The sequence below is a fragment of the Rhinolophus hipposideros genome (genome assembly GCF_964194185.1).
Source record: "Rhinolophus hipposideros genome assembly, chromosome: 6".
In the NCBI taxonomy this organism is placed as follows: Eukaryota; Metazoa; Chordata; class Mammalia; order Chiroptera; family Rhinolophidae; genus Rhinolophus; species Rhinolophus hipposideros.
The window spans coordinates 48081586-48109323 of NC_138052.1; the positions used below are offsets into that span (position 1 = coordinate 48081586).

The 27738-nt window shown below is 39.8% G+C and overlaps 1 protein-coding gene across 2 annotated transcripts in view; it reads left to right on the top strand.

The window, feature by feature from the left end:
• Window positions 1-930: 930 nt before the first annotated feature.
• CYBRD1 (cytochrome b reductase 1) overlaps window positions 931-27738 on the top strand; it is a 30884-nt gene continuing 4076 nt past the window's right edge. Inside the window, exons 1-3 of one of the 2 annotated variants that reach the window (XM_081051091.1) lie at window positions 931-1825; window positions 14149-14357; window positions 27321-27341. In XM_081051091.1, the coding sequence (XP_080907217.1) occupies window positions 1633-1825; window positions 14149-14357; window positions 27321-27341 (423 nt within the window). In that variant the 5' untranslated portion in view covers window positions 931-1632. The remainder of the gene's footprint in view (window positions 1826-14148; window positions 14358-27320; window positions 27342-27738) is intronic. The other variant, XM_081051092.1, reaches the window with a different exon arrangement.

A 27738-nucleotide genomic window follows, 5' to 3' on the forward strand; every position in this document is an offset into this window, starting at 1 on the left:
GCTTTATTCAATTGCTCAACTGAATGTGTCATCAGTTTCCTGCAGGACCCTGACTAACACACTAAGTTCCATTAATCTCCCAAAAAATATTTACTGAGTAACTACTATATGCCAAGGAGAAAAAAATGATAAATTAGACAGTTAATACCCTCAAGGGGCAGTCTGCGGCATAGCGACCGTCACAGGAACAGATGATTCTATCACATCTTGATAAGTGACGCAAGCAGGCATTGGATAGAGGGGTGGGTGGAGGTGTAAAATGGGGGCATAGGCAGATTCCCGGGAGGTTTCTGGGTGGAGATGGGGTCAGGCAAATTTAGAGGCAGGGATGTGGTAGGGAGTGGTCAGGAGCTGGGAGAGACGTTTACAACCATGGACATGAGGGGCAGTCAGGTAGTGGTAAAGGATTAGAGTGGAGGACGAGGCTGGCCCAGACCACAGCAAGCCTTGTACTGTGGGGAGGGAGCCTCCTTTTCTATGTGATTTCCCCCCCTCTCCACCAAGGGAAAAATGAAGGAAGTCTGCAGCCTCTCACTCTTAGCCTTTAATCCTGCCCCACTACCAGGGCTTGACACTCCTACTTCATTGGCTTAAAACCTGTCTTTTCCACTGGAAATCACTCCCATACATTTACTTCCTGTACATTCTATAATAGGTCTTTCAAAATGGTAACAAGACAATACAGCAAACTCATCCTTGGAGATGAGAAACAGAAGAGGGCTAGAAGTGAATGTTCCCAAATGTGTCCTAGAAGTCCTAACAGCCGGAGCCCCGTTTTCCTTAACAGCGATCGATAACACCGAAACTTTTCTTGTCCAGTGGAGATCGCATAATAATGTTGGGTAAAAGGGCAGACAGCGTGCATCACTTCATTAAGTAACTACTTTTATTCCAAATTGGTTTGGGCAGGTAGGCTCTTTTTTTTTTTTTTTAAATTCCCTCCTCCAGGTAGGCACCATGAAGATCCATCCTTATCACACTATATAGGAAAGTCCAGGGTTCAAAAGCTGTCTTCCCGCTTTAAAGCACAAACTGCATGTAGTAGTTTCCTTGCTGGGGGGGGGGGGCAAGCCCATACCATCCCACAGGTTCCTCCTTGGAGCATTTTTTGGCGTCAAAGACAGCCAGTCGTCTAGGACCGGGGCTCAGAAGGCTTCGTGAATCGAAACCACGTACACAAACCCACGGAACGGACCCTTCTCATCTGTTCATCAGGCGTGCGCACCACTGCCTTATTCAACCTCCCTACAAGTAAGGAAGAGACACGGGAAGAGTTAAAAGAAAGTGGTGGGTGTGGAATCCTCAGAACTCTCGCTCTGAACAATTAACTGGATCCGTGGCTCGAGCGCCCCGCAAGCTGGGATGTCGGGACCGGGGGCGGCCACCGCGCGGTGAGAGCTCTCCGCCGGCCTCCCCGAGATCCCTGAGGGGGGGCGGGTTTCTGAACGCAGGCCAGCTGCTCATCCCCGGGAGGCCTCCCATCCCCGGCAGGCCAGCGAAAAGCCCCTCCCCCCGGGCGGAGACAGCCACAAGAAGTCACCGCCCGCGACCCGCCGTGAGACCAGTACCCGGAGGCTGCTGTCGCCTCGCCGAGTTCCCTGTGGCCGCCGCGACGCGGAGTATGGGGCGCTGATGGCCATGGACGGCTACAGGGGCTTCCTGGGGCTGCTGGTGGCGGCGCTCCTTGTCGGCTTCCTGTCCGTGATCTTCACCCTCATCTGGGTCCTCCACTACCGGGAGGGGCTCGGCTGGGACGGGAGAGCCCCCGAGTTTAACTGGCATCCTGTGCTCGTGGTCACCGGCTTCGTTTTCATCCAGGGCATCGGTACTGGCACCGCCTGGGAGACGGCAGGGAGGGAGGCGCGGGCTGGGGGTCCCCCCAGCGAGTCCCAACAGAGTGGGGCCGACGAGGGCGAGCGAGGGGGGGGGGAGGCGGAGCGCGCGGGGGCCCGGGAGCAGGGTGCGGAGGCGGGCAGGGAGGTGGGCTTCGGCGGGGCCAGGCGATCTGAGGGCCCGGGCTCCGCACAGTCAACGTGGGCAGGCGCGGGGGTGGCGGCTCCCGGCTGGGGGTTCGTCGCGAGACGCGTTGCGGGGGGTGGCTGGGCCCCGCGGCGCCCGCCCCACGTAGTTAACTCTTTGGAGCGAGTGGCTGGCACGGACTTGAGGCTCTCTGGCGACCCCCGCAATGGGAGCCGTTGGGAGAGGCCGAGCACGGTGGGTCCGCTCGCGAGCAGCCGACAGGCCCGGGAAAGTCGCCCCCCGCGGTCCGAGCCTGCGCCATCAGGGGCGCGGAGACGCTCGCTGGGCGAGGCCTTCGCTGAACTTGCTTCTAGGCTGTGGATCCGGAGAGCACGCCAGCGGGGGGTAAAGGTGGGGCGCGAGGTTCCCTGCGGTAACGTGCTCCCCTCGGAGGGAAGGGGCGGGCAGCCGGAGCTGCCTGGGGGAGTGAGGCATCGCTCAGCAGCCTAGGGCGTTAGGCTCTGCCGAGCCCGGGAAGCTGCCAAGACTCAAAGAATGTACTGCGGCCCTGTTTGGTCCTTGGACAGGCTTGAGCCCAACTTGTTAATGTGGCTGCCATGGCAAAGTTCCACTTCGGGGCTTCCTGTTGGGCGCCGCCACTAACTTGGGCGGGGAGATGCCCGCAGGGGTCCGGGGCGGCTGGGCGTCTGCTCTGGACGTCCCTGGGGTTAGCTGCGTTCGCTCTGGGCCCGCGGGGAGTCATCTCGGGGACCGCGTTCTCCTGGAGGAGGCTGGCGCTGAGGCCTCAGTCAACGGCAGTTTAGTTTTTGGACGTATAATTGACATACTGCATTATACTAGTTTTAGGTGTATAAGATAATGATTTGCTCTATGTACATATAGCAAAATAATCACCGCAATCAGTCTAGTTAACATCCATTATCACCCACAGCTAGACTTTTTTTCTTGTGATGAGAACTTTTAAGATCTATGCTTAGCAACTTACAAATACACAATACAGTGTCATTAACTTTAGTCACCATGTTGTATCCCAGGATTTATTTATTTTATAACTGGAAGTTTATACTTTTTGACTCCCTTTACTCATTTTGCCTGCCAACCCCCCCCCCCCCCACTTTCCTCTCCTGACCAAACGGCAGTTTTGTGGTGTGTGTTTTTTTGAAGTTTTTAAAAGGTTTAATGGAGCCAATAAGGCGTATAAATTGCGTTCTGGCAGACATTAAGACCTGCTTTTCTCTTTTTCTCTTTCTCAAAGAAAATGGCACGTTTATCAAAATTTGACAATCGAGAGTAAAGGGTACTGAGAGTAAGCGTCAGAGCACCAACTAAAACAAAACAACTCCCCAAAATTGTCACTTAATTTGGAAAGAGGAACTAGAACCAAGGCATAAAAGGGAGAGTAAATATGTGTTCCTTCATCTCAAAATCCTTTAGGAATAGGGGTTCTAGCCACTTGTGAGCAACAAACACATCAGTCCACCAAACCCCAGTTCCAGAATCTAAATTTACAACCATAGATTTACAAATCTAAAAAAATAACTTCTAATGCATTTCTTGTTACTCAAATGGTCCTGTAGTACTTCTCACAATGTCCAACTGTTTCTTCTGCTATTGTTTGGATGAAGGAACCTCTAGCTAGTAGTGCAAGCACCATTTACTTGTAATCACTGTCCAAAAAGTGAGTCAAGGCCTCGGCTGAGAACGTATTCAAAAAAGGTAGAAACAGGTGGGCTGGGGTTATAAGGAATGGAAAGGGTTTGGAAAGATGTGCCCACTGGCTGAAACCTCTAGCCTTGCCTTTGAGCAGGCTGCCCTTTCTCCACCAGTATTTAAATTTCCACAAACACATAAACAAAAAAGCATCCACCTCATTCCTAAAGAAAAGATTTTTATTTCTGTTGAAAACTCATGCTGCAGCCTTTGGCAAGTGTGGCTGGTATCCTCCCACTTTGGGATATAGGGACAGACTGTGCTAATGCCCAGCCATGGTCCGCAGGCTTCTCTGGTGTGACATTGGCACTGAGGTGTGAGTTATTTCATTGCGTAAGTCTCAGTTCTTTCGCCACTAAACTAAAATGAGAAAGACATGTTCAAGTTCCAAAGCCGCTGTCATCAGAAGCCCTCTTTCCTTCATGTTGGAGCCCTTAAGTTTGTCCAGAGCTATCAACACTTCTGTTTTCTCAAAGTAGTAGGAACTATCTCTTCCAACCAACTCTCCAGAGTAGCTCCTAACGCCAGGAAACTTTCCAGAGGTTCTGGAATGTCGTCTCATAATTAAGGGTAAGGGAAACACAGGTGATATTACTTGTTTCCTGACTTATCAAAGAAGAGACAAAGTCATAAAACAATAGCTACCGTTGATCGAGTACTTTCTATGTGCCCACTAAGTGCATTATTTCATATATATATATATATATATATATATATATACACATATAAGAGTAAACTGAGGCACAGAGCAGTTAAGTAATTTACCCACAGAAGTAGTGTGTTTTCAGTGTCTTTACTTTCAAGGTTGATTTCTCTGTTTTTATGGGAATAGGCTTATTTGCTGTAAAACATTCTTTTTAGAGAAGCAAAAAACTTCATCTAAAGTACACTTTGTAACTCTTCATTCACATTAGAGTTCATTACAGTTTTCCTAAAAGGATTCCTTATTCTCTAAAATTTGGACTTTTCTTAATCTGTTTATACTCACTTTGGGGTAAAAATGTGTAAATGGATATTTTGGAAGTTTTCATCTGCTGCTTTTAGGCAGACCTTGTTTTCTTTAAGCATAGTTACTATATTCGTATTAGTTTTGGAATGTTTGTCTTATCAACATTACCCATCCTGTTTACTATTTGGATTCCAGATTTGCAAAGCACTTTAACCACATAATACATTTAGTTGACATGAACATAAACTTTTTCATGCCTATAGGCACATTCATAGTATTCCTGAGTTCTTACAAATCTTGGCCCACCTGCGTCTCCTCACCCAATAGTAGGAAGGCTCCAGGGGAAGGACTAGAAATAAACAGTTGACTTTATAGGCCAGGAGGGAAACACACACGTTACAGACTACCTGTGTTATAACAGACTGTTTTTACTGTATCATTGCTTCAGCAAGAAAATTTTTAGGCTATCCTATTTCAAATCCTAATAATGAACATGATGTAATTGAGTTCTTCTGTGGTATACAAATATTTAGAGATTAGGAAGAGAAAGCTAAAGTATGTACAATTATTACTCTAAGCATTAAATGCTTTACAGGTACAATATACAAACAGTAAAAATATTTGAAAATATGTGAGAACAAGTATGAGTCTTTTGAAACACCTGTAAGAAGTAAGGTCTGAAGAGAGCAAGGCTAACAAAGAAGTTACAAAATAAATGTTTCTCTCTCTCTCTCTCTCTCTCTCTCTCTCTCTCTCTCTCTCAGTATACTTTGGAAAATGTATGTTTCCTAAAATAAAGTATGACAGACTGAAATAAAATTTAAACCAGTAGGAAATCTAGTGAACATGAATGAAGAAGAGTTTCAGAGAGAACTTTAGAAGAGGCTTTGTGCTTTTCTAAAAGGAATGTTTCCCACGAAATAAGTATACTGCCAGGAAATCAGAGAAACAAACCTTGAAAAGAAGGGCACAGAAGACTGAAACAAATGAGCGCTCTCAAAGTGGCAGTTGACCTTTTAAAAGGTTCAACAAGGTGGAATGTGTTCTTTAGTAAAAGGTAGAAAATTCAAGTTTATAAATTTAGTGAAAAGCAATCTCAGCAATTCTATACTCCTTACTTTTCCATTGTAGAACTCTTTTTACTGTACAAACTGAGGGAAGAGAAATTGAATAGTGTAATGATCTCAACTTGCTTTTGTGAGAGAATGTAACTACATTTAAGTAACACTTAAAAGCAATTAAGAGTAGTTCTTAAAAGGCAGTTGGGATATCCTATTAATGTTTCTAAAAGTGACCAAATTCTAAGACCACTTAAATATATTTGAAAGGGCTCTTGGGTAAAACCTGGCAAAGAAGATAATGGAGAAAGTATCCCTAATACCTACTCCAAAACCAACCTTGGAGACACCACTGATAATAAAACCTATCAATCTTAGTGAAACAAGGGTTTTCACAAGGTATAGAGACAATTCAAGGCAACCCAAAGCACATTTTTTTTGTGTTATAAATAAATGCAGGCAGATCTCTTTATAACATAATGAACAAAAATGTTTTAGACATGATTATCTTGCTCACTGTTGTACTCCAGCACCTAGAAAGACACCTAAAACTGGTACACCAATAACTGGTAGGCCAATAAGTAGTTGTTGAATGAATAAGTGAATACTTCTTTACCATCATTAAACTGTTGGTAACAAGATGCAGTTTTACAGCCATTCATGTGTTATGATAATAGTCGTATCTAAAGCAAAAGTGCCCTTCTTCCCCTCAGTGATTCTCCTGTTGAGCCAGTTCAGAAGCATTGGTTTGGTCAATGTCCGGGAAGAATGGGCATCATATGATATCAGATATGCACCTTTATTTTAAAGGCCTCAAGCTCGTTAGAATGGCATTGCCAAAGTACAATCTGTGCCTCCTCTATCTCCCTAAGGACATTACCGATTCTCCCCTTTTCCTTCTGTATCATTGAGTTTCTCCCCTTACTGGATTCTTTCCAACATGTTGTAATATCTGTTATCTTAAAAACAACCACAATCATGACCCCATATTCCTCCTTCAGCTACTGCCTTAATTCTCTGCTTGCCTTAACACAGAACTTTTTGTCATTACCTGCAGTCTCCAATCACTCTCCTCTTAGTCTCCCTCAAACCTCCTCTAATCAGGCTTTCACTCTACTGCTCCACCAAAATCATGCTGAACCTAGAAATCAGTGACCTCCACATTGCTAATTCCAGTGCTCAGTTCTCATTGTTGGTCTTGTTTGACCAGAAGGCAGCCTTTCCAATAACTGACCCTTTACTTGACCTTGGGACACTTTCCTCATTTGGCTTCCAGGACACCTGACTCTTTTAACTCCTCTCTCTTCACTGGCTACTTGTTTCAGCATATTTTGCTGGTTCCTCCTCTTCTCCTTGATCGCTTAAGGCTGGATTGTCCAAGCCTCAGTCTTCTGACCACTTCTCCTTTCTTGATACACCCATCCTCTCGGGAATCATATATAGTCTTATGGCTTTAAACATCATCTAGTCATTGAACTCTCCTATATTTTTATCTTCAGACTGGACCTCTTCCCTGAACTCCAGACCCAAATATTCATCTGTCTACTCAGACTCTACATGGAGGTCAAATAGACATCCAAATCTCAACTCTCAACCTTCCTCATGTCCCCCAAAACCACTCCTCTCACATAGGCTGCTCCATGTCAGTAAATAGCAACCTCATCCTTCTAGGTGTTCGTGACAAAGCTACACAGTCATCCTTGATTTCCCTTCTTCTTCCATAATTCTCATACAATCCATCAGAAAATCATAGGCTCCAAATTAAAAAATACAGTATTATCCAAATTCTGACCACTGACTTGTTAAATCATTTAGTCATGTGTTGTCTGTCTTCTCCTACCGGAATGGAAGCTCCCCGAGGGGAGAGATTTTGACTGCTTTCTTTGCTGCTGTATGTATGGTGCGTAGAACATTATATAATATATAATAGGCATGCAGTAAATATTTACTAGATTAATGAAAGTTTGGCCAATGCTTTAAACCAGGGCTCGTACTTACAAGGACATCCCATAAAGTAAATAGATGAAGTGGATTTAGGTGTATAGCAACCACCAGCGTGTCTTCCTGGGTTCAACAGTCAGACACACAAGACTGTCACGACCCCACTGGGCCCCAGTCCGCTCAGAGAGATGGAGGACAGTAACCAGAGCTTGCGGGGCGGGCGGCGTCAGGTGCTCCTGTGCTCCTCCATAAATTAACCTCTCCCAGGTGACAGCTTGGACACCCAGAGATGAGATCTGCATTAGTGGAATCAGGGCTTAAGGTTCCCATGCCCCACAGGAGCCAATATCTTTCATAACACTCTCCAGGCCCGGATTCCAGGGCCTCTGCAAGGAATATGTGGTGAGTGGCACAGTGGTCCCCTGAAGTCCAAGTCCTGATCTCATGCCCCTGTGACTGTGACCTCAGTGCCTTTGCAGATGTGGTTCAGGATCTCAAGGTGAGAGCCTCCTCGATTTAGGATGGGCCCTAAACCCCATGACTGTTGTCCTTATAAGAGAAAGTAGGAGATGTGAGACACAGACACAGAGTGGAAGGCCACGTGAAGATGGAGTGATGTGTCTAGAAGCCAAGGAACACCAGGGATTGATACAGCCACCAGAAGTGAGGAGCGAGGTAGGGGTTGGATGCTCCCTCAGAATCTCTAGAAGGAACCAGTCCTGCCCACAATTTAATTCTGGACTTCAGACCTCCAGAACTGGAAGAAGATACATTTGTGTTAAGCCACTTAGCTTTTGGTAATTTGTGATGATAGCCCTAGGGAACAAATACAGGATATAACAGCTAACACTGCACGCTGGGAAGCCCAAAGTATGTCATTCCCATCAAGTATTCATAATTTTTTCATTACTCCTCCCAGTCTAGACACAGTTTAGCAGTTGGAGGTCATATTTATTATAAGCAATGTTGCTTAATAAGATTGGGGACAAACCACCTTATCTGTTGACGAGGGCAGTGAACCATAGGTCAGACCCTCGTATAGCAGCGTGTAGGTATATATCTTGGGGAGGGGTTGGAGACTGTAGGAAATTGGAGAGTGTCTACTCCTGGCGAAATAGGAAACCTCTACTTAGCTCCTGTGGATTGTGGCTGGATGACGGTGCCAGCTCAACGTTGCTAGAGCTTCCCATTTTCCTGGAGAATCCAGATTTTTAAAAGCTGGTTCCAACTTAAAGTAAACAAGCCACAAAACCAAAACAAAACCCACAAAACATGCTAATCAAAGAAAACACATCTGTGGACCAAATCTAGTATATACCTTCCAGTTTACAAGTGACCTCTATTCGAGTTTTCTGTCTTGACTTTGTGGGGTTTTAAAATTTTTTCTTAAAAAGCAGAATGAGCTTTTAAGAAAGATCGACTAGAAATCTTTGTTATAACTTTTTTCTTCATATAGAAACTTTCTTAAAAGATTGAAATGAGCTTTGAAATGGCTGTGCAGACTTCAGTTACAGTTTTCTAAGTTCACTTATTCATTCATTCATGCATTCATTTTCTTCATATATTATCCTATTTATTTAGGATACACTTATTAAGCTGAAGGGGTGGGAATGTATACCAGACACTGTAGCCCTGTCTATAAGCTGTTCCCACTTGAAATAGAGCCAAGTTTTGGGTTTCTTCTAGAAAACCTGAACCCTAACTATTTAGAGTTCGCTAGGACTTCAGGGCCAACTCCTAATTTTAAAGATCAAATGTCTGGCCAGGCTCAGGCAATCAAGTAATATCAAAGCCAGTACTATTTCTAATCTGTCATGATATTTTGATATGAAGCACAAGAAAATATAGCTGATGTTTCTAAAAACAAAATTTCTTGGATATTTGTAAATGTCTAGCCAATTAATGGCAAAATTCAAGTACACTTTTTTCATACACATTTTGGTACCAAGTAGCCGCCTTTGTGAAGATTTCAGTCACTACAAAGAGATGTTTCTAGTGCCAAGATACTAAAACAAATCATCCAAATCACTTCCTTCATTTTGTTTCACCAAAGGATTTTGTTTTCATGATATTCATGCAAGGAGGCAGTTTGAATGCACAGACAGTTTCAAAGCTCAGATTCTCTTTGATAGGCACTGCAGGAATCTTCAAGAAGTTTATTTAAAAAGCGTTCTCTGCTTTTACATTTAAACTAGAGGTCCTTTGGATAGAGTCTGGTGGATTCTTGGGTGCACAGAGCAATGAGATGTAAAGCTTGATAATTCTGCTCTGAACATTCTATCAAGGAGGGCAAAATAATCCTTTATTCAAAGAGCTAAGAAAAGTGTACTAGGCACACCGTATTTAGAATTTGTAAAAGTTTTAAATTCCAGTGTATTTCAAACTCATAACTTACTACTATTTTATTTGGGGTTTCGCTTAATCCTTAACCTAAAGCTGTTCTGGTGGATCTAAGTGCAGAATGCTTTTTACTTATTTAAAAGGGCTGTTTGGTCTTTCGTGAGCTAACCAACCCTTGGGTCAGCAGTACCAATTGTCTTGAGTTTTTGATTGTGGCATTTTAAAAGAGGATCTACATATTTGCTGGACAATACTGAATGTATTAGTGTGCTTTATTAAGATTTATTTATTCAGCACATACTGAATTATTACTATGTGCTGGGCTCTGTGCTAAATGCTGAGAACTGATGTTGAATACGATAGACAGGCTTCTACTCTCATGAATCACAAAATTTAAACATAAAAGAACTAGCGTCTAATTGTTGTTTATGTTTGGGGACGTTTCTCCCCCTCCAAGTGGTCCTTTCCCCACATACACTTGGACAAACATTTTTCACTTTATGATGGTGAGAAAGTGATATGCATAATAAATTGCATAAGATTTTCAACACTCTATTATAAAATACGTTTTAGGGTAGATGATTTTGCCCAACTGTAGGCTAATGTAAGTGTCCTGAGCATGTTTAAGGTGGGTCAGGCTAAGCTCTGATGTCCAGCAGGTTAGGCGTATTAAATGCATTTTTGACTTAACGATATTTTCAGCTCATGATGTGTTTATTAGGACGTGGCCCCATCGTAAATCAAGGAGCATCTGTAGGTATTCATGTTTCCCTTCATTTTCTGGGGAAACAGAAAACTCTTGTTTCAATCACAAGTAGCTGTTTGATAGCATTTTCCCTCCTCATGGGCTTCTGGACTTTTTTCTTCCTTCCTACTGAACCTCAGGAATGATGTTTAGGTAAGTGCCAAGCCAAAGAAGCAAGAAATATTTAAATCATGCTCTCCAGGCAGTTTTTATAAGTGTTGAGAATAGCTTCTTGTTTAAAAATGTGGTTTGATTTGTTAAAATTGCCCTTTTCTCCTAAAGTCCACCACATTTTGGTTATCATTTTTTTTAAAGGATGTAAACACCTTAGGGAAATGCAACATTTTGCAATTATCCTTTATTTATCTAGAGAGCATTTTGGAGCATGATCAGCTATCTAACAGAGCTTCTCTATAGCCAGGATAGATGCTGAAAACTCTGTGCCTCACTCATGAGTGCCCCTCAGATTTCCACAAGCTGCCTATTTAGTCATCGAGACTAGTTGGCTATGAGGTTGCAAGCTTACAAAAATATCGTTTTAACTTTGAAACTATTATGAACTCTTTCAACCATGCAGAAAATAATAAACAGTCTGCTCTGTGCTCAGCACCGAGATTTAACAGATGTAAAGATTTTTACCAACATAAAAATTTATAAGAACTTAGAGCCAGTAGGAATAAAAAATAAGGCTGGGTGATGGAGGGAAGAGGTTGGAGGTATGCACCCTAGCCTAAGCAAGAAACTAAGAGACAGAAACTCTAAAGTAGATGTAGGGACTAAAAATTCATAACTGCCTGGGCCCTTTGGGATCAGAAGCTATTGTCAATAATGCTGCAATGAAAATAGGGGTGCACGTGTCTTTTTGATTTTCTGTTTTGTGTTTCTTTGGATAAATACCCAGAAGTGAAGTTGCTGGGTCCTTCTTTGTCTCTTGCTATAGCCTTTGTTTTAAAGTCTATTTTGTCTGGTACAAGTATTGCTTCCCCAGCTTCCTTTCATTTTTTTCATTTCCATTTTCATGAAATATTTTTTCCATCCCTTTACCTTCAGTCTGTGTGTGTCTTTCAATATGAAGTGAGTTTCTTATAGGCAGCATATGTAAGGGTCTTGTTATCCATTTAGCCACCCCTATGTCTTTAGATTAGAACATTTAATCCATTTACATTTGAAGTAATTATAGACATGTAGTTATTGCCTTTTATTATTCATATTTTTTTAATCTTTTTTTTCCTCTTCTTAAAGAAGTCTCTTTAACATTTCTTATAATACTGGTTTAGTAATGACAAACTACTTTAGCTTTTTCTTGTCTGGAAAGCTCCTTATCTGTCCTTCTATATGATAGCTTTGCTGGGTAAAGTAATCTTGGTTGTAGGTCCCTGCTTTTCATCATTTTGAATATTTTGTGCCCGTCCCTTCTGGCCTGCAAAGCTTCTGTTGAGAAATCAGCTGACTGTCTCATGGAAGCTCCCTTGTAGGTAACTGAATGCTTTTCTCTTGCTCCTTTTAAGAGTCTTGTTTTTAACCTTTGGCATTTTAATTATAATGTGTCTTGACGTGAGCCTCTTTGAGTTTGTCTTGTTTGGGATTCTCTGTGCTTCGTGGGCTTGTATGTCTATTTCTTTCATCAGGTTAGGGAAGTTTTCCATCATTATTTCTTCAAATAGGTTTTCAGTTCCTTGCCCTCTCTCATCTCCTTCTGGTACTCCTTTGATGCAAATTTTGGTATACTTGCTGTTGTCCCAGAGGCCCTTTAAACTCTCCTCATCTTTTTTAATATTATTTTTTTGCTGTTTTGATTGGGTGTTTTCTGCTACCTTATCTTCCAAATTAATTATTTGATCTCTGCTTCATCTAACCTATTACTGATTCCTTCTGATGTAATCTTCCTTTCAGTTATTGCATTCTTCAGTTCTGACTGGTTCTGTTTTACGGTTTTTATCTCCATTTTTATGCTTCCTATGTCTTTGTTGAAGTTCTCCCTGAGACCATTGAGCATCCTTATAACCAGAGTTTTGAATTATGCATCTGGTAGATTGCTTGTCTCTGCTTTGTTTAGTTCTTTTTCTGGAGCTTTGAGCCTGCAGCATGAGTTAAGACAGGCCATTTGTACAAAAAAGCTACTGAAAGCAGCTTGAGTGGGCTCACAAGTTGAGTGGGGCAGGGTCTCAGGGAATCACCAGGATGGGGTGAATGGTGTTATGTCAGCTGAGTGGATGGAGACTCAGATGTGGTGCTTGCCTGTGCCTGTGATTGCATGCGATGTGGGAGAAGGGCTCAACAAAGAAACCAAATGGCAAAGTGAGCCACTCCTTCAGCCCTCACCCTGAACCTGGACAATTAAGTTCCTCCCCGTATGTCTCTGGTGCCTTTCAAGCTGCTGCCCCAACTCTGGAACTCAGAGCAAGTGAGCCCATCAGTGAGCAAGTCTGTGTGCAGGCCCTTAAAGAGGAACGAACGCCTGGGACTCCAGACACCCTCTGTTTCACTCAGCTATAATCTCCACTGGTTTTCACAGCTTTCACAGCCAGAAGTTATGGGACTACTCTCCCCAGCACTAGAACCCTTGGCTGGGGAGCCTGGTGTGGGCTGGAAACCCTCACTGCTCAGGGGGGACCACCACAGCTGAGATATCTCTTCTGATTTTTAACCTCCACATATGTGTGTGGGCCAATTCTTTCCTTGTCTCCATCCCCCCTACCAGTCTCAATGTGGCTTCTTCTGCATGTCCTTAGTTATAGGACTTCTGTTTAGCCAGACTTCAGGTGGTTCTCCATGATGGCTTTTCTGTAGTTTAGTTGTAATTTTGAGGTGGTTAAGGGAGGAGGTGAGTACAACATTTACCTACTCCATCACCTTGAATGGAAGCTTGAATGTACTCTTTCTTCTATTTAAAACCTTTTGCACATATTTCTAATCCTTAGTTTGCCTATTTCTTGTCAATCTAAAACATTTATACAAAGAAACCAGATCATGTGATTAAGAATTTAGTTTTGGATGTGTGAAGTTTGAGCTATTTAGGAAGCATCTATATAGAAATGTCAATGGGGATATCCTCCCCGTTGGATTATGTAGGTCTGGCATTTGGAAGAAAGTTCTGGGCTGGGGATACAAATTTTGGAGTCCCTGCAGTGTAGGTAGCATTTCAGTGAAAGAGTGAATGAGATCACCCACAGAGAGTGCAGAGGGAGAAAAAGTCTTAGGACTGAGCCTGAGAAGCACCAAAGTTTTTTCCACAAGTTGGGAATAAAGAAAATGCCAGCAAAAAACCCGAGAAGGAACCATTGAGAGGCAGGGAAGAGGGGAGAAGCAGAAGTCAAGAGAAAAGGGTTTCATGGAAGGGACAGTTCAGTGCATCAAACTGTTTATCTTGTGATAAGTTTTTAAAAACCCCTCAAAACGGTATTCTCCCTTTCTTCTCTCTCTAGCGATCATTGTATACAGACTGCCATGGACCTGGAAATGCAGCAAGCTCCTGATGAAATTCATCCACGCAGGGTTAAACACCATCGCTGCCATTCTTGCAATTATTTCTCTGGTGGCTGTTTTTGATTTTCACAATACTTCCAATATCCCCAATATGTACAGTCTGCATAGCTGGGTTGGAATGATAGCTGTCATACTTTATATCTTACAGGTAAGTGTCTCAGTATATTTATAAACAAGATACAAAACACAATTCAGATTCTGTAAAAGTTTTCTATACATTAATAGTTTGTTGGAAATCATCTTCTCATTCCCATTAGTCTTTGTTCCACTTGTTTCCGTTGTTAAGTGCTTTCCCCTGAGGGGGCACAGAATTCGTAGTCTATGAGCTTGAATGTGATATTTCAAATATGGGCATATTTAAGGAAATTGTTATCTGATAACATCTAGACTGCCATTGTTGGGACTTTAAGTTTTCATATGCTAAATAAACTAGCATAGACAAGAGCTATAGATTTCTTTCCCACATTCTGTCACTTCTATTTTCTATGGTTAACTTTAAGAGTGAAGAGATGAATTTATATCTCTTTGTTTCTTTAGATTTTGAGGGCTCAGTGTTTATTTTTCCTCTTCCCTTCGCTTACTAAAAACACATACACTTGAGAGCACAGTATTTAAACATAATAGAGTGTGATAGAAATTTGGCTTTTCTAAGTCACTAAAATAAAGGTGAATTTTAAAAGTCTTTTTGGCATTAACTACTTTGTTGAAAAATCTTTGTAAACTATGTTGATTTACTTCCCTTCTTTAGTTAGTACAGTATATATCCAACTACTTTATTGGGACATCATTGTGAACTTTACTTTCCTGTAGATAGAGGAAAAGTAAGAAACTGGAAGGAATCCACAAGGCACATCTTAAAATACATGAATGTATGACCTCTCAAAAAAAGGACCTCTTACAAGACATTTGTCATTTTCCTTCTTAAAGAAAGGCTTTTTGAATGTTAATCAAATGAAAGTTAATGTCTGTATGGACACTATTAATTAAGTTTTCATTATCATACCTGGAAGTAAGATTGGGTGTATCCTTACACCAGATACCGTGTTTCCCCGAAAATAAGACCTAGCCGGACAATCAGCTCTAATGCGTCTTTTGGAGCAAATATTAATTTAAGACCCAGTCATATCATATTATATTATATCATATTATATTATATTATATTATATCCGGTCTTATAGTAAAATAAAACTGAGTCTTACATTAATTTTTGCTCCAAAAGACACATTAGAGCTGATTGTCTGGCTAGGTCTTATTTTCAGGGAAACATAGTAGGAGAGAAGCACAGAGATAACCCTGCATGCATCAAACATGATCTCCCTGATCAAGAAGGAACAAGGAAAAGATTTCAAAGTGGATAGCTGGAGCTCAGCTCAGATCTCTTGTCCTCGAGGTTGATTTTTCTTTCAGTGTTCTCAGCCACTGCCTCACATCTGGGAGGCAGCTTCCTGCTGCTGCCATCAGCTAGTGGAGCCTCTCCCTTTACAGGGTAGGATGGCAACAGCAGGGGCCTTGGACATGCTGTCAGTGGCTTTGGGGACACTCTTGACTTACTGGCATCTCTTCAGTACTTTTCTCAACTGTCCATTCTATTTCCAGTGGTGCGTTCCTCTGGTTTTGCTCCACTTCCTTTGCGCCGCCTCAGAATGCAGAATTCTACAGCCTGAGTACTGTGTGAAGCATTCGACTCATCTCATATAGTTTTTAAGTAAGATAGCCTACATGGACGCTGAGGCTGCACAGGTTACACAGCTAATGGCAGAGCCCGGACTCAGACCCAGGTCTGCGGAAGTCCTGGGCACTCCCCACAAGCCCTTGGTTCCGTTGTTTCCACGATCACTCAGCCTGTGTTTGCACAGCCTCAGTTGAGGGCCATGTCTCTGGGGAACAGAATGGAAACCACCCAAATTCTTCATAGTTTCCCTCTGATAGGGTCCTGTGCTTCTGAGTACAGTAGTTACAATGGACTAAATAAATGCCTCTACAGAGTTACTTATACACCAAGGCGTTCTTTGAGCATCTGGAAAGATATGCACTTGAATGTTAACACCGTTGACCTCTGGGCGGCTGGATTCCAGTTGATTAGTTTTCTTTTTTACTTTCTATATCTTCTAGGCACACATGCATTTCTTGTATGGTAATAATATTTTAAAGCTAAGTTTTAAAAAAGCTTTCTATACCAGATACGCCTTTTTTATTATTAAATTTATGCCTTGTAATCTGAATTCTCTAAAAAAACAGTTTATACTCTGCTCTATCTTAATATGTAAAATTAAGAAATCTCTAGGAATCAGCAAAGAAGAGACTACTTATTCTAAAGTCTATGGGTCTTAGCTACAATGGTTCTCATGGAACATAGGCTTAGACACTATCTTTTGGAAAGAAAACTTAAAAAATATAAAATTAGTATCTACTTAAAAAACTAAAAGGAAACAGCAAAATAAAACAGGAAATGGAAATAAAGACTGCCCCCCGCTCCCAAAAAAGCCATGAGTAGTGTTGTTAGTTTTCTACTGTTGCCATAACAAATTACCACAAACTGAGTGGCTTAAAACAACACAAATTTATTACCTCAAAATTTCTGTACATTGGAAGCCCAGGTTGACTTGCCTGATTTCTCTACTCTAGGTCTCACAAGGCCAAAATCACAGTGTTGGCTGGCCTGGGCTCTTATGGGTATCCTTTGGGCGTAGAATCAGCTTGCAAGCTAATGCAGGTTATTTGCAGAATCCAATGCTTGTGGTTGTAAGACTGAGGTACCTGTTTCCTTGGTGGCTGTCAGCTAAGGGTTGTCCTCTCCCTCTTCCCTGCACGTGGCCCCGTCATCTCAGAGCCAGCAGTGGTGCACTGAATCCATCTCACTGGCTTTGAGTCTCTCTGATTTCTTCCTTCTCATCTCTTCCAGCCAGAGAAAGTTCGCTGCTTTTAAAAGGGCTCATGTGATTCATTTGGGCTAGTCAGATAATCCAGAGTTGTCTCCCAATCATAAGATGGCTAACCTTAATTACATTTGCAAAGTGTCTTTTGCCAGTAACATAACATGTTCACAACTTCCAGGGATTATGGTATGGACATCTTTTGGGAAGGGGAGGGTCTTGATTTAACTTACCACAACTATAAATACAAGATAGAAGAAGTTATAAATGAAATTAAAATGTGGTTCTTTAAAAAATTAAAATAAAATAGATAAACCATTATAAACCTGATTGAAAAAAATCAAACTGTACAATATGCAACATTCAGAATGGAAAAGAATATGATCAAAGATACAAGCAATACTTTAAAATTAGGACAAATGATTAAATTATATATGGTAATATACTTAAAAATCTTACGTAGATTTTTAAGATCAAATTTGACCCAAGAAGAATCAGAAAAACTAAACACACCAATATCATTAGAAGAAATTGGTGACGTCATTTGAAATCTATCCCTAAAAGAGGCATCAGGTTCCCATTGTTTTAACCTTTGACCTTCAAGGAATAGATACTGTAAACAATTCCAGTACACCGGGAGAAAACAAACTGCTCTTAGATGTGGCCCCATTGTGTGCTACACATTTCCACATCTCAGTGGGTAGCTCTGATAATAAACACCTTTACCAACATCCAACAGCAACCATCAGCTAAAACTGAAATAGTGAAGATGTTTCCATTAAAAAAAGTAAATAAGACATTGATGCTTGCTACCATCATCATTCTACTGTTTTAAAGGTTTTAGCTAATACAAAATAATGGAAAAAAAATTCTGTATAAATAATAGAGAATTTGTGACTTTCTTTGTGTTTGCAGGTCATATAATATATGTCTAAAAACCCAAGAAACGACTAGAACTAATAAGAGAATTTGGAAAAGTGACTGGATATAAGTCACTTATGTAAGACTGGATATAAGTCACTTATATAAGTCGCCATGCATAATTCAATAACTTTTGCCTATACTAGAGTAACAATTTAGAATAAGAAATAGAATCCATTTACAATACGGATTTAAAAAACTATAAAATACTTAGGAATAAACTGAACAATGAGTGTATAAGATCTATATGCAGAATATGTAAAATACTATAAAATCTTATTAAAAACAGAAAACATGGTATGATTAGAGAGATACCATGTTACTGAAAGAGAAAAATTAATATAGAAATATCATTCCCTCTTCAACTAATATTAATGTTAAATGTGACTTTAATTTTAAGCCCAATGGAAGTCTTAAACTTTATGTGGAAGAACAAATATCCAAGGATAACCATGAAAGTTTGAAAAAGAAGTGAAGAGAAACCTGCCTTATTAAAAACAAGTGATTAACACAGGAGAACCCAAAATACATTTATGGAAAGAACAGAAAGGACAGAAGCAGTCTAAGCATGTAGGAGAACTTTGTCTATGACACAATGGTATTTCAATTTAGTGGGGAAAGAATGCTTATTTAATGTTACCATAGTAATTGGCAATCAATTTAGAAGAAAGTAAACAAACAAAAAGACTCTGTACATCATACAAATGACAAAAAAATTCCAGATGGATTAAAGGTCTAAATATATAAAAAAAAATAAAAACAATGAAAAGAGAAAAAGAAAATTAAGAAGCATATAACCCATAAAATCTGCAATAGGGGAGACCATAAATTTGACAAGAAACCCAGAAACCATAAAGGAAAAGGAAGACATAATTTGACTACAAATGTTTTTCTTTTAACTATGTGACAAAAGATAACGTGGTTAACAGAAACTGCACAAAGAGATATGGAAATAATCATACCATGTGGTAAGGTTTAATGTGTTTAATATACAAAACAACTCCTAAAAATTAATAATAAGGAAACCTAATAGAAAAATGAACAAGATTTGAACAAGCAATTTAAAGAAGAAAAAATTATATCATTAAGAATCATATGATAAAATGTCCAACCTTACTAAGAATAGGGAAATGGAAATAAAATACCATTTTCCTCCAGAGATTGACAGAACAACAAACAGTAATGTTCATTGCTGGCATGGATGTGAGGTAAAGTGTGCTGTCTTACACTGCTGATGGGAAATTGAATTGTCAGAAAATTTTAGGGAAGTAGTTTGTTAGTATCTATTGATTTTAAAAAATAAGCCTACTACTTGACCTAGAAATCACACATTTGAGGGAGTGGAAATAAAAACTGTCACATAAGAAACTCTAAAAAGGATATTTAGTGTAGCATTGTTTGTATAGGCAGGAAATAGGAAGCAAATAAATGTCCAAATAAGAGAATGGTTAAATAATCTGTGGTAAATCCATATTGTTGGCTATTATACAGCTATTATGAAGAATATAGCTATAACTACCGACCAACAGTGAAATCCATGATATGTGCTTCATTGTAAAAAGTACTGGAGAGCAATATGTATAGAAAAATGTCATTGTTGAGGAAAAAAAGGGAAAGAAAGGAAATACGCATATATGTGTAGATGAGTAAAATATGGGAGTATATACCATATTTTATATGTGAGTGTGGGTGGGATTGGTTCGGGAGATTACTAATTTTTAAAACATATCTTGTTTCACTTGAACATGTGGCTCTTTTTTTTTTTCAAATATAAGTGAATCATACATGTTACATAAAAATCACATATACGTAACTGTTCAAACTGAATAAGCAAACATCATCCCCTCACCAAAGGCTGCGAGCACTCATGTCACGCTTAGTGCCTTTTGGTTGTTCTTTCTAGAACCAGGTGAATGGTTTCCTGTTCCTTTTCTGGGAAAGATGACTACGTTCCAGCTTTGTTATTTTGTTGCACAAAAGCTGTTTTTACCCTATTTTCATTGCTTCTCGATAGAAGTGATAGAACAGATCACCCAGGTTTGCTAAGGAAGAAATTAAAGAGCATTTCCTTTCCCAGTGGAAAAAAACCAATTCCAACCTTCCTTTCTTCACCTCTGATAGGAGCTAAGCTCTGTCCTTATTATGATTTACAAAGATACCTGCCTCCATATTCCTAGTTGTGAAAATACATGAGCCACAAAAATATGCTTTGTCAGAGAGGTGTTTCTACAGATTTCCTAGTTTAAGAGTAAAAAGGGGAAGTCGTGTCGCTTTCTGAAACAAGCAGAATTCTAAGTGGTGGTTTTTGGAGCTGCCACTTGTGGGTAGAGAGCAGGAAGCCCTGCTGGGAGCAAGTGCAGCTGTTGCTTAGGGCTCGCTTACAAAACCATAACTGCTGCGCACTTCAGTCGCAAAGTATAATGGCGTGCAGACCATTTATCCGATTTTGTGAGGTCGGATTGCCCTCCCTCTCAGTACAACTCAAGAAGCAAAACTACCATAGAGTATGAAGGACACGGGAGAGATTATCAAGATCAGATCCTCTCGCCTTAGTGCTACTGGGGTTTGGTTTAGCCACTGTGTGTAAAATCAGAATTTACCTTCCATGTGAAGCCAGTGTCTAGGTGGTTTCATTAAATAAAGGAAGGAGGGAAGGGGGGAGGCAAGCAACAAAACAATACAACCAAAAAGTTGAAAGGTCTTCATGCTTCCTTATGTATATTTGTATCTATGCATTATAAAGCATTTCAAATGTAGCATTCTTTTGTACTTGTGAGGCCTGGGATCTGGGGCATTTTTAAAAAATAACAAACTATTGTGTGTATGTAGAAGTTATGAATCACAATAAAATTAATTCCCATTATTCCACCATCCAACCTAATTTAGAAAACATAGGACCCCTAGTCACCTTGATCCCACATCTTTCTAACCATCCCAACCCTAGAGGTGACCATTCTCCTGAAGTTTCTTTTCCTCATTCCCTGTTTTTCTTTATAATTTTACCATGTATTGTGAATCCCTAAACAATATCGTATTTAATTTTGCTTTAACTTTTTAAAAAACAATCTCATAATATATGTATTCTATTGCCACTATTTAGGTGGCAATAGAATACACATATTATGAGACTGTTTTTTCCAACCTTTTTTTTAAAACTTTCTTTTTTTTTTTTACAACATTGTTTTTTACAACCTTCTTTTACAACCTTTTTTTAATTGTACTGATTCTATTGCTTCCTCTACTAGAGGTAGATAATTCATTTTTACTTTTGTATCCCATTGTATAAATATACCACAAATTTACTTATCCATTCTGCTGTTAGACATGTGGGGTATTTTCAGTTGTTTTCTGTTACAATGTTTCATTGACATTCATATACACATCTCCTGGTTTTCATATGCCAATATTTCTCTGGGTGTATACTTAGGAATCGAATTATATACTCATACTAAAAAAGTAATGCTAACTTGTTTTCCAAAGTAGTTGACCCCAATTATTATATATTCCTGCCAGCAGCAGAGTTCCCATATAACATATCCTTGCCAGCAGGCTTCCTCTTCAAATTTTTAATTATTGCCAAATTTAGTTGGTCTAAATTGATGTCTTCTTGTGGTTTTAGTGTTTTTTCACTGATTAGTCATGTTTCTCTTCTAGGAAACACCTGTGCGTATCTTTTGTCCAGTTGAAAAAAAATGAGCTTTTGTTTTCCTTAAAGATTTGTAGTTCTGTCAAATTCTTTTTCATTTATATGTGTTGCATATATTTTTCAGTTTGAAGCTTGTATTTTTCTCGTTTGTTAGTATTTTTTTATAAATTCTCAGTTTTAATAAAACAAATTCATCATGTTTTCTTTTAAGGTTATAATGTTTTGTTTTGGTAACTTGTTTATGAAACCTTTCCCTACCCTAAGGTTTAAAAAAAAAAAAAAGCAGATTCTCAGGCTGTACTGCAGACCCATTGGATCAGAAACTCTGAAAGCAATATGGGCTTTCCTCGGCCCTCCAGGTCATTCAGCTGCATGCTAATGCTGAGAACCACTGGCCTCAGAGAAAAGCCTATAAATGGCTAAAAGGTTATATTACAGTTCTCTTAAGTTTTCCATTAAGAATATTAAACTTTTGTTTTTGATATTTAAGTACTCAATTCATATGGAATTCATCTGGAATTAACCTAGTGTATGATGTAATGTTGTGACCCATCTTCATTTTTTTCCATATGGGTAAACTGTTTCCCCAGCACCATTTATTAAATTGTCCCCGTCCTCGCCACTTACCTGCAATGCCAGTTTTGTCCTATATCTTTTCCTCTGTGTCCTACTCAGCGCAGTATAGAAGAATACAGGAGTACTGAAGTATACAGAAATACATAGAAGTATTTAAGAAGTACAGAATAGAAATAGCGATAAGAATCCTTGATTTGTTCTTATTTTAAAGAGCATGCTTCTAATGGTTTTACTACTGAGTAGAGATGTTGCACATTTTTTCCTGTTGCAGTTTGTGAAAAGGCTTTGTTTTTCTTCTCAAATCATGAATGGATGTAGAATTTTATTGAATGCTTTTCCATGTCTATTGAGATGAATATTTTTTTCTTCTTTAATCCATTCGTGTAGTCAATTACATCCATAGATTTTTCTAACATTAAACTTGGGTGAGTTAAATATATTTTAAATTGTCTCAACATTCTTTTTTGTTCTCTGAAATATCCCGATTCTTATCCTCTGTTGTTTTATTTGTGCGCTAACTAGGCTTCTCAGAAGTGTTATTTTACAACTTCATGACTTTCATTTAACAGGCGGAAATTTGGCGCCTGGCTTCTGCCTTGCTCAGGTCCAGAGAGCGGGTAGTGTTTAAGAACCTGGACCTGGAATCAGGGTGACCTCAGTTTGAACAGGATTCTTCCATTTGGTGTTGGTGACCTTGGATAAGTTACTAAACTTTTCTGGACTTAGTTTGCTCACCTATAAATTAAGGCTTTTATATGTCCTTCACGATAGCATAAGAATCTAAGCCAAATAAATACATGGAAAGTCTCAACCGAGGCTTAGGATACTGGAATGACACAGCTCAGCTGTTGTTATTACAAGTGTAAATCTTGGAGTAGGCTACTTAATGACCTGAAGATGGCATTTTCCATTTCCATTATAGATCATAGGCACCTTTGTGTTGAGAACATGCATTTTACATCAGTGAAATTTTATTCATGAATCCATTCAGTTATTCAACGGAGTAGATTACCTACTATGTGTTGGATACCTTGCTAGGCTGTGGGTGATGCATTGTTCCACAAGATGAGCATGAGCCCAAAGAGACATGCTTTCCACCCTCATGAAGCTTATGGGGAAGACAGGTCGTTGAGTACTGGGTAGACAGGGTGAGTATGGATGTTCTGGGAGAGCTCCCATTGGGTAGAGGGATTAAAGGAATTCAGACCAAGACTTGAAGTCATGAGTTTGCTGGTGAGAGTATTCTAAGCAGATGGAATAGTGTGTAGGTAAAAGTTCATCGTATTTGAGGAACAAGAAGGAGGCCAGGCTGTCTGAAGTCGGGTATGGAAGATGAATTGGAGGCTGGACCGGAGTCCATAGAGAGAGACTAGCTCACAGTTGTTTACAGAGGTTCAGATGAGAAGTGATGCTGGCCTGGAGGAGTAGCAGTAGCAGTGGGAAAAGTGGATAGTTTCCACAGATATCTAGGAGATAGAATTCATGAGATTTGGAAAGTCACTGATAGATGGGATGAGAGAAAGTCACTTGAGCAAGGCTTGAGCAAGTGGGTGGATGAGAAAGGAAACATTAGAGGGAGAAGGGAGGGCTCAAGAAGTGTCAGAAGCTACTGAGAAGTCACGGAAAATCAGGTCTGAAAACTGTCCATTGGATTTGATGCCCTGGAAGTCGCTGATGACTCTGGAGAGCAGTTTCCTTGCAGGGTAGGAGCCAGATTTCGGTGGCTTGAAGAGGGAGAAGGTGAGAAAACAGAGACAGCTTAGGCAAGAGGTTTAGGTAAGAAGGGGAGGAGACAGAGATGGTGTTACTGGACAGTGACACAGTCAAGGCAGGTGTTTGGTGCTTTTTTTTTTTTTAACTTCTTTTCATTGTTAAATGAAAATGAGGATCTTGGACATGTTAACACGCTCACAGGATGGCACCAGTGGAGAAGGAAATGTTGTGAATATTGGAAAGATGCAATAATGTATAGCTAAATCTTCAGGAAGCAGGTTGCAGAGCACAGCTGGAAAATTGGAGAACACCAACTCTATTGTAATTGAAGGAAAGGAATTGTGGGATTGCAATGACTTTTTGGTTTGGTGGCAGTCAATTGAGGCTCTTCTCTGAAGTTGCCTGTTTTTCTTCCGTGAAGTAGTAGTAAGACCATCTGCTGCTAAGAAGGAGACACGCAGGAGAGTCAGAAGTTTGAAGATGAGGGAGCCTGGAGCACTAGTCAATAAATCAGACAGTAGAAGGACTAGGGAGCAGCACGGAGGTCCTTATAACAGTGAGCATCATAACCATGAATCTATATGAAGCTAGTTTCCTTGACTGATTTACTCCAGCAGGACCTCGCAGACCAGGGCAGTCCTGCGGATGGCTGAGCCAGGGTCAGTGTACCGCCAGGTGGATGTGATGAAAGACAGTACAGAAAGGGGAGGTAGGATATTGACAGGAGACTTAGTGTCCAATTTCAATGTCTGTCATCCGTCTTTATAAAAAACACACACACACACACAAAAAACTATGGACATAGTCTATTTGGTGCTGATTAGATATTTTTATCCCTGGAAAAAAAGTGCAGTTATGTTTTAAGAACACAAGGAAATGACATAAGACCAGCTTCTCAAAGTGAGCTTCCTGTGACAGCGGCATTAGCATCAGGAAATTAGAAATACAGATTCTCAGGTTCCATTCCAGACCTACTGAATTAGAAACTCTGGGCATGGGGCCCAGCAATATGTGCTTTAAATGAATGAGCGAGCATATAAAATAGAAGAAAGATGAAGAGGAGCCGGGAAGAACCTCCTTATAATCTATAAACCACTTGCTCACTCATTAAATCTACCTCTACACTAAAGAACAAAACAAAACAAAGCAAAGCATACCTAATGCAAAAGTTAGGTAGGCAGTTACTTCATGCGCTCATTAATGACTTTTGCACATAAAAGCTTTTGTTATATCCAAAAGTTTACACATACCATATTTTAAAAAGAAAAAAACTCATGTGTTTTAGAAAGTGAGATAAAACTGGCATAGCAAAATACATTTTTATCTTTAATGGATAGTAATAATTAACTGAGAAAAGCCCCAGTATTTAAGACTGGAACTTTAAAAGTAAACATTTATTGTCTGTTTCTAATTATAAAAGTAATATACATTAATTTTAAAATTTATAAAATACAGAAAACATAAAGAAAAAACAAAAATCACTGGTAAGGCCATAATCTAGAATTATTATATTTTGGGTTATTTCCTTTAGGCTTTTATTACGCATCTATGTATATTTAATTTTTAAGCATCATTAGGATCATACTACATTGTCACTTTCACATCTAAATAACTTTTTATGAGATTTTATATTTCTTTAGCTCTTGTAAGGACTACGTGGTGGTGAAGAACAGCTTTCTGTGGGTGATGGTTCCTAAACGCAGGAACACTGTGCGCACTTAGTAGTGTTTGTAGACTGAAGGTAATGGAAGATTCCACTACCTGCTCCTTTAGGAATTTTCGAGACGCATTTAACCCATATCTCTGAAATAATTTGCGTGAATCAAAAGCAGTAGTCTTTAAACTTCATCGCGCATAAGAATCGCCTGGGCATTCTGTTAAAGTGCAGATTCCTGGGCCTTACTTCCAGAAATTCTGATTCAGCAGATCTGGATGTGGCCCAGGAATATCTTTAAATAAACACTGTAAGAGTTCCTGATGCAGGTCTTCTGTGGACAATACTTCAAGAACCACTGATTTAGAGTATGCATGTCGCTTGCCTTGTGTGCATACAGTAGGTAACCCTTTCTTTTTCCCCAATAAATCCTTTTTGGTGACCAAAAAAAACAGGAACCACTGACTTAAAGGGACAAAGGGATTTCATAATTTTCAGTTCATTAGGTTTCGTTACTATATCCACTTGTAAGATCGTAAGGCTAAGACAGTTAAAGGGAAATAATGAGATTTAAAAAAAATAATGATTATTATAAATTTGCATTATTGGAACACTTTCAATCAAAGTTAAGCAGTCTATAATTTTTTACTTTTAAAAGTAATTTTCTTTAAAAACATTTTTTTTAATGATGAAAGTAAGATTTAAGAGAATTTAATTGCCCTGGGGTCCCGTAAGCAAATTTCAAACATTCTACCTGCTTAGATCATTGAGCCCTACAGGATTACAAGAGACACACATGATAAATCCTGAAAGAAATGCAAGAAAACAGTAAGAATCTTAGGAATGAAAAGAGGCAGGAGAACAGGAATATGGAAAATGTATATTTCTATGGGCAAGTCACAGACAAGATATGGTGACTTACACACAGAAATATATTTGTGAAAATTCTTGACAGTCACTTGCCTGAGTCACATTTTCATAATGAAAGCGCAGCCTGTATATCTGGAAGCTTGCCCTTCAATATAAATTGAATCACCAAAGTTCACTGAAGGAGAATTAGGACCCTCTGAACCATTTCTAATATATTCAGGCATTTATGGTACTAAATAGGTAATAAAATATGCAAATCAGCCTATTACATGCATTTTTGATTACTCTGCATTCGTTATCATTGTCTATAAACTGATTCTAAACGTGTTGTAGGGCCTTAGACCCTTTCTGTCTCCATTCATCTGGCATCCTGTGTTAGTCCTTTGATCTCAGTCAGGAAAGATGAGCAGTAATGTTAGTGTTTCTCCCCATTCTCCTCTCTTCTCTTGTTTCGTTAGGGTGGTAGATCCTAAATAGGTACGTGAAAAAAAAAGTGCCAATGTTCCTTCAAACTCAGTAACACAGTGACCACTACGTCATCTTTATTTTCTTGAGGAGAAACAAGTACTTAAGGGGCAGTAGGTTGGGGGCAACAAAATGAAACTATGAAAGTGTTGACAGGTTTCAGTTCACATAGGAATCTTGCTGGCTTCTCTGCAGAGAAGTATTCCACTAGGGTTTGAATTATCAAGGAAACAGAGATAACTTTTTTGCAGAACTCACTTCTTCCTCGTAAAACAAAATTGTCGACTTCTTTCTACATAGTTTTTTAGGCTGACCTGACTAAATGTGCCCTATTGTATTTGGTTTTAGTGACTTAAAATTTTTTTACTTCTCTTCCTACTTGGCATCCTTAAGGAAATTGGTAAAAACAAACAAGTAAGTACCAGAGTATTCATTGTAGCCTTGTTAATGACAGCAAGAACTAGACACAGGACCATCCATAGAGGACTGAATAAATTGTGTTACATCCTTGAAATAGAATGTTAGCCATTGAAAAGAATAAACTAGATAAGCATGTGTTGATATGAAAAGACCTCCAAGCTCTACTATTAAGGGAAAAACACAAGATGTAGAACAAGTATAGTAAAATCCCACTTATACTTTAAAAAAACTCTCTTTACACACACACACACACACACACACACACACACACACACACACACACACACACGTATAGACATAGAAATTTCCTGGATACTTGAGAAAGTGATAATAGATGCTACTATTGAGTAGTGGAACTGGAAGGGGAAAGCTTACTTTCATTTCATGCCCT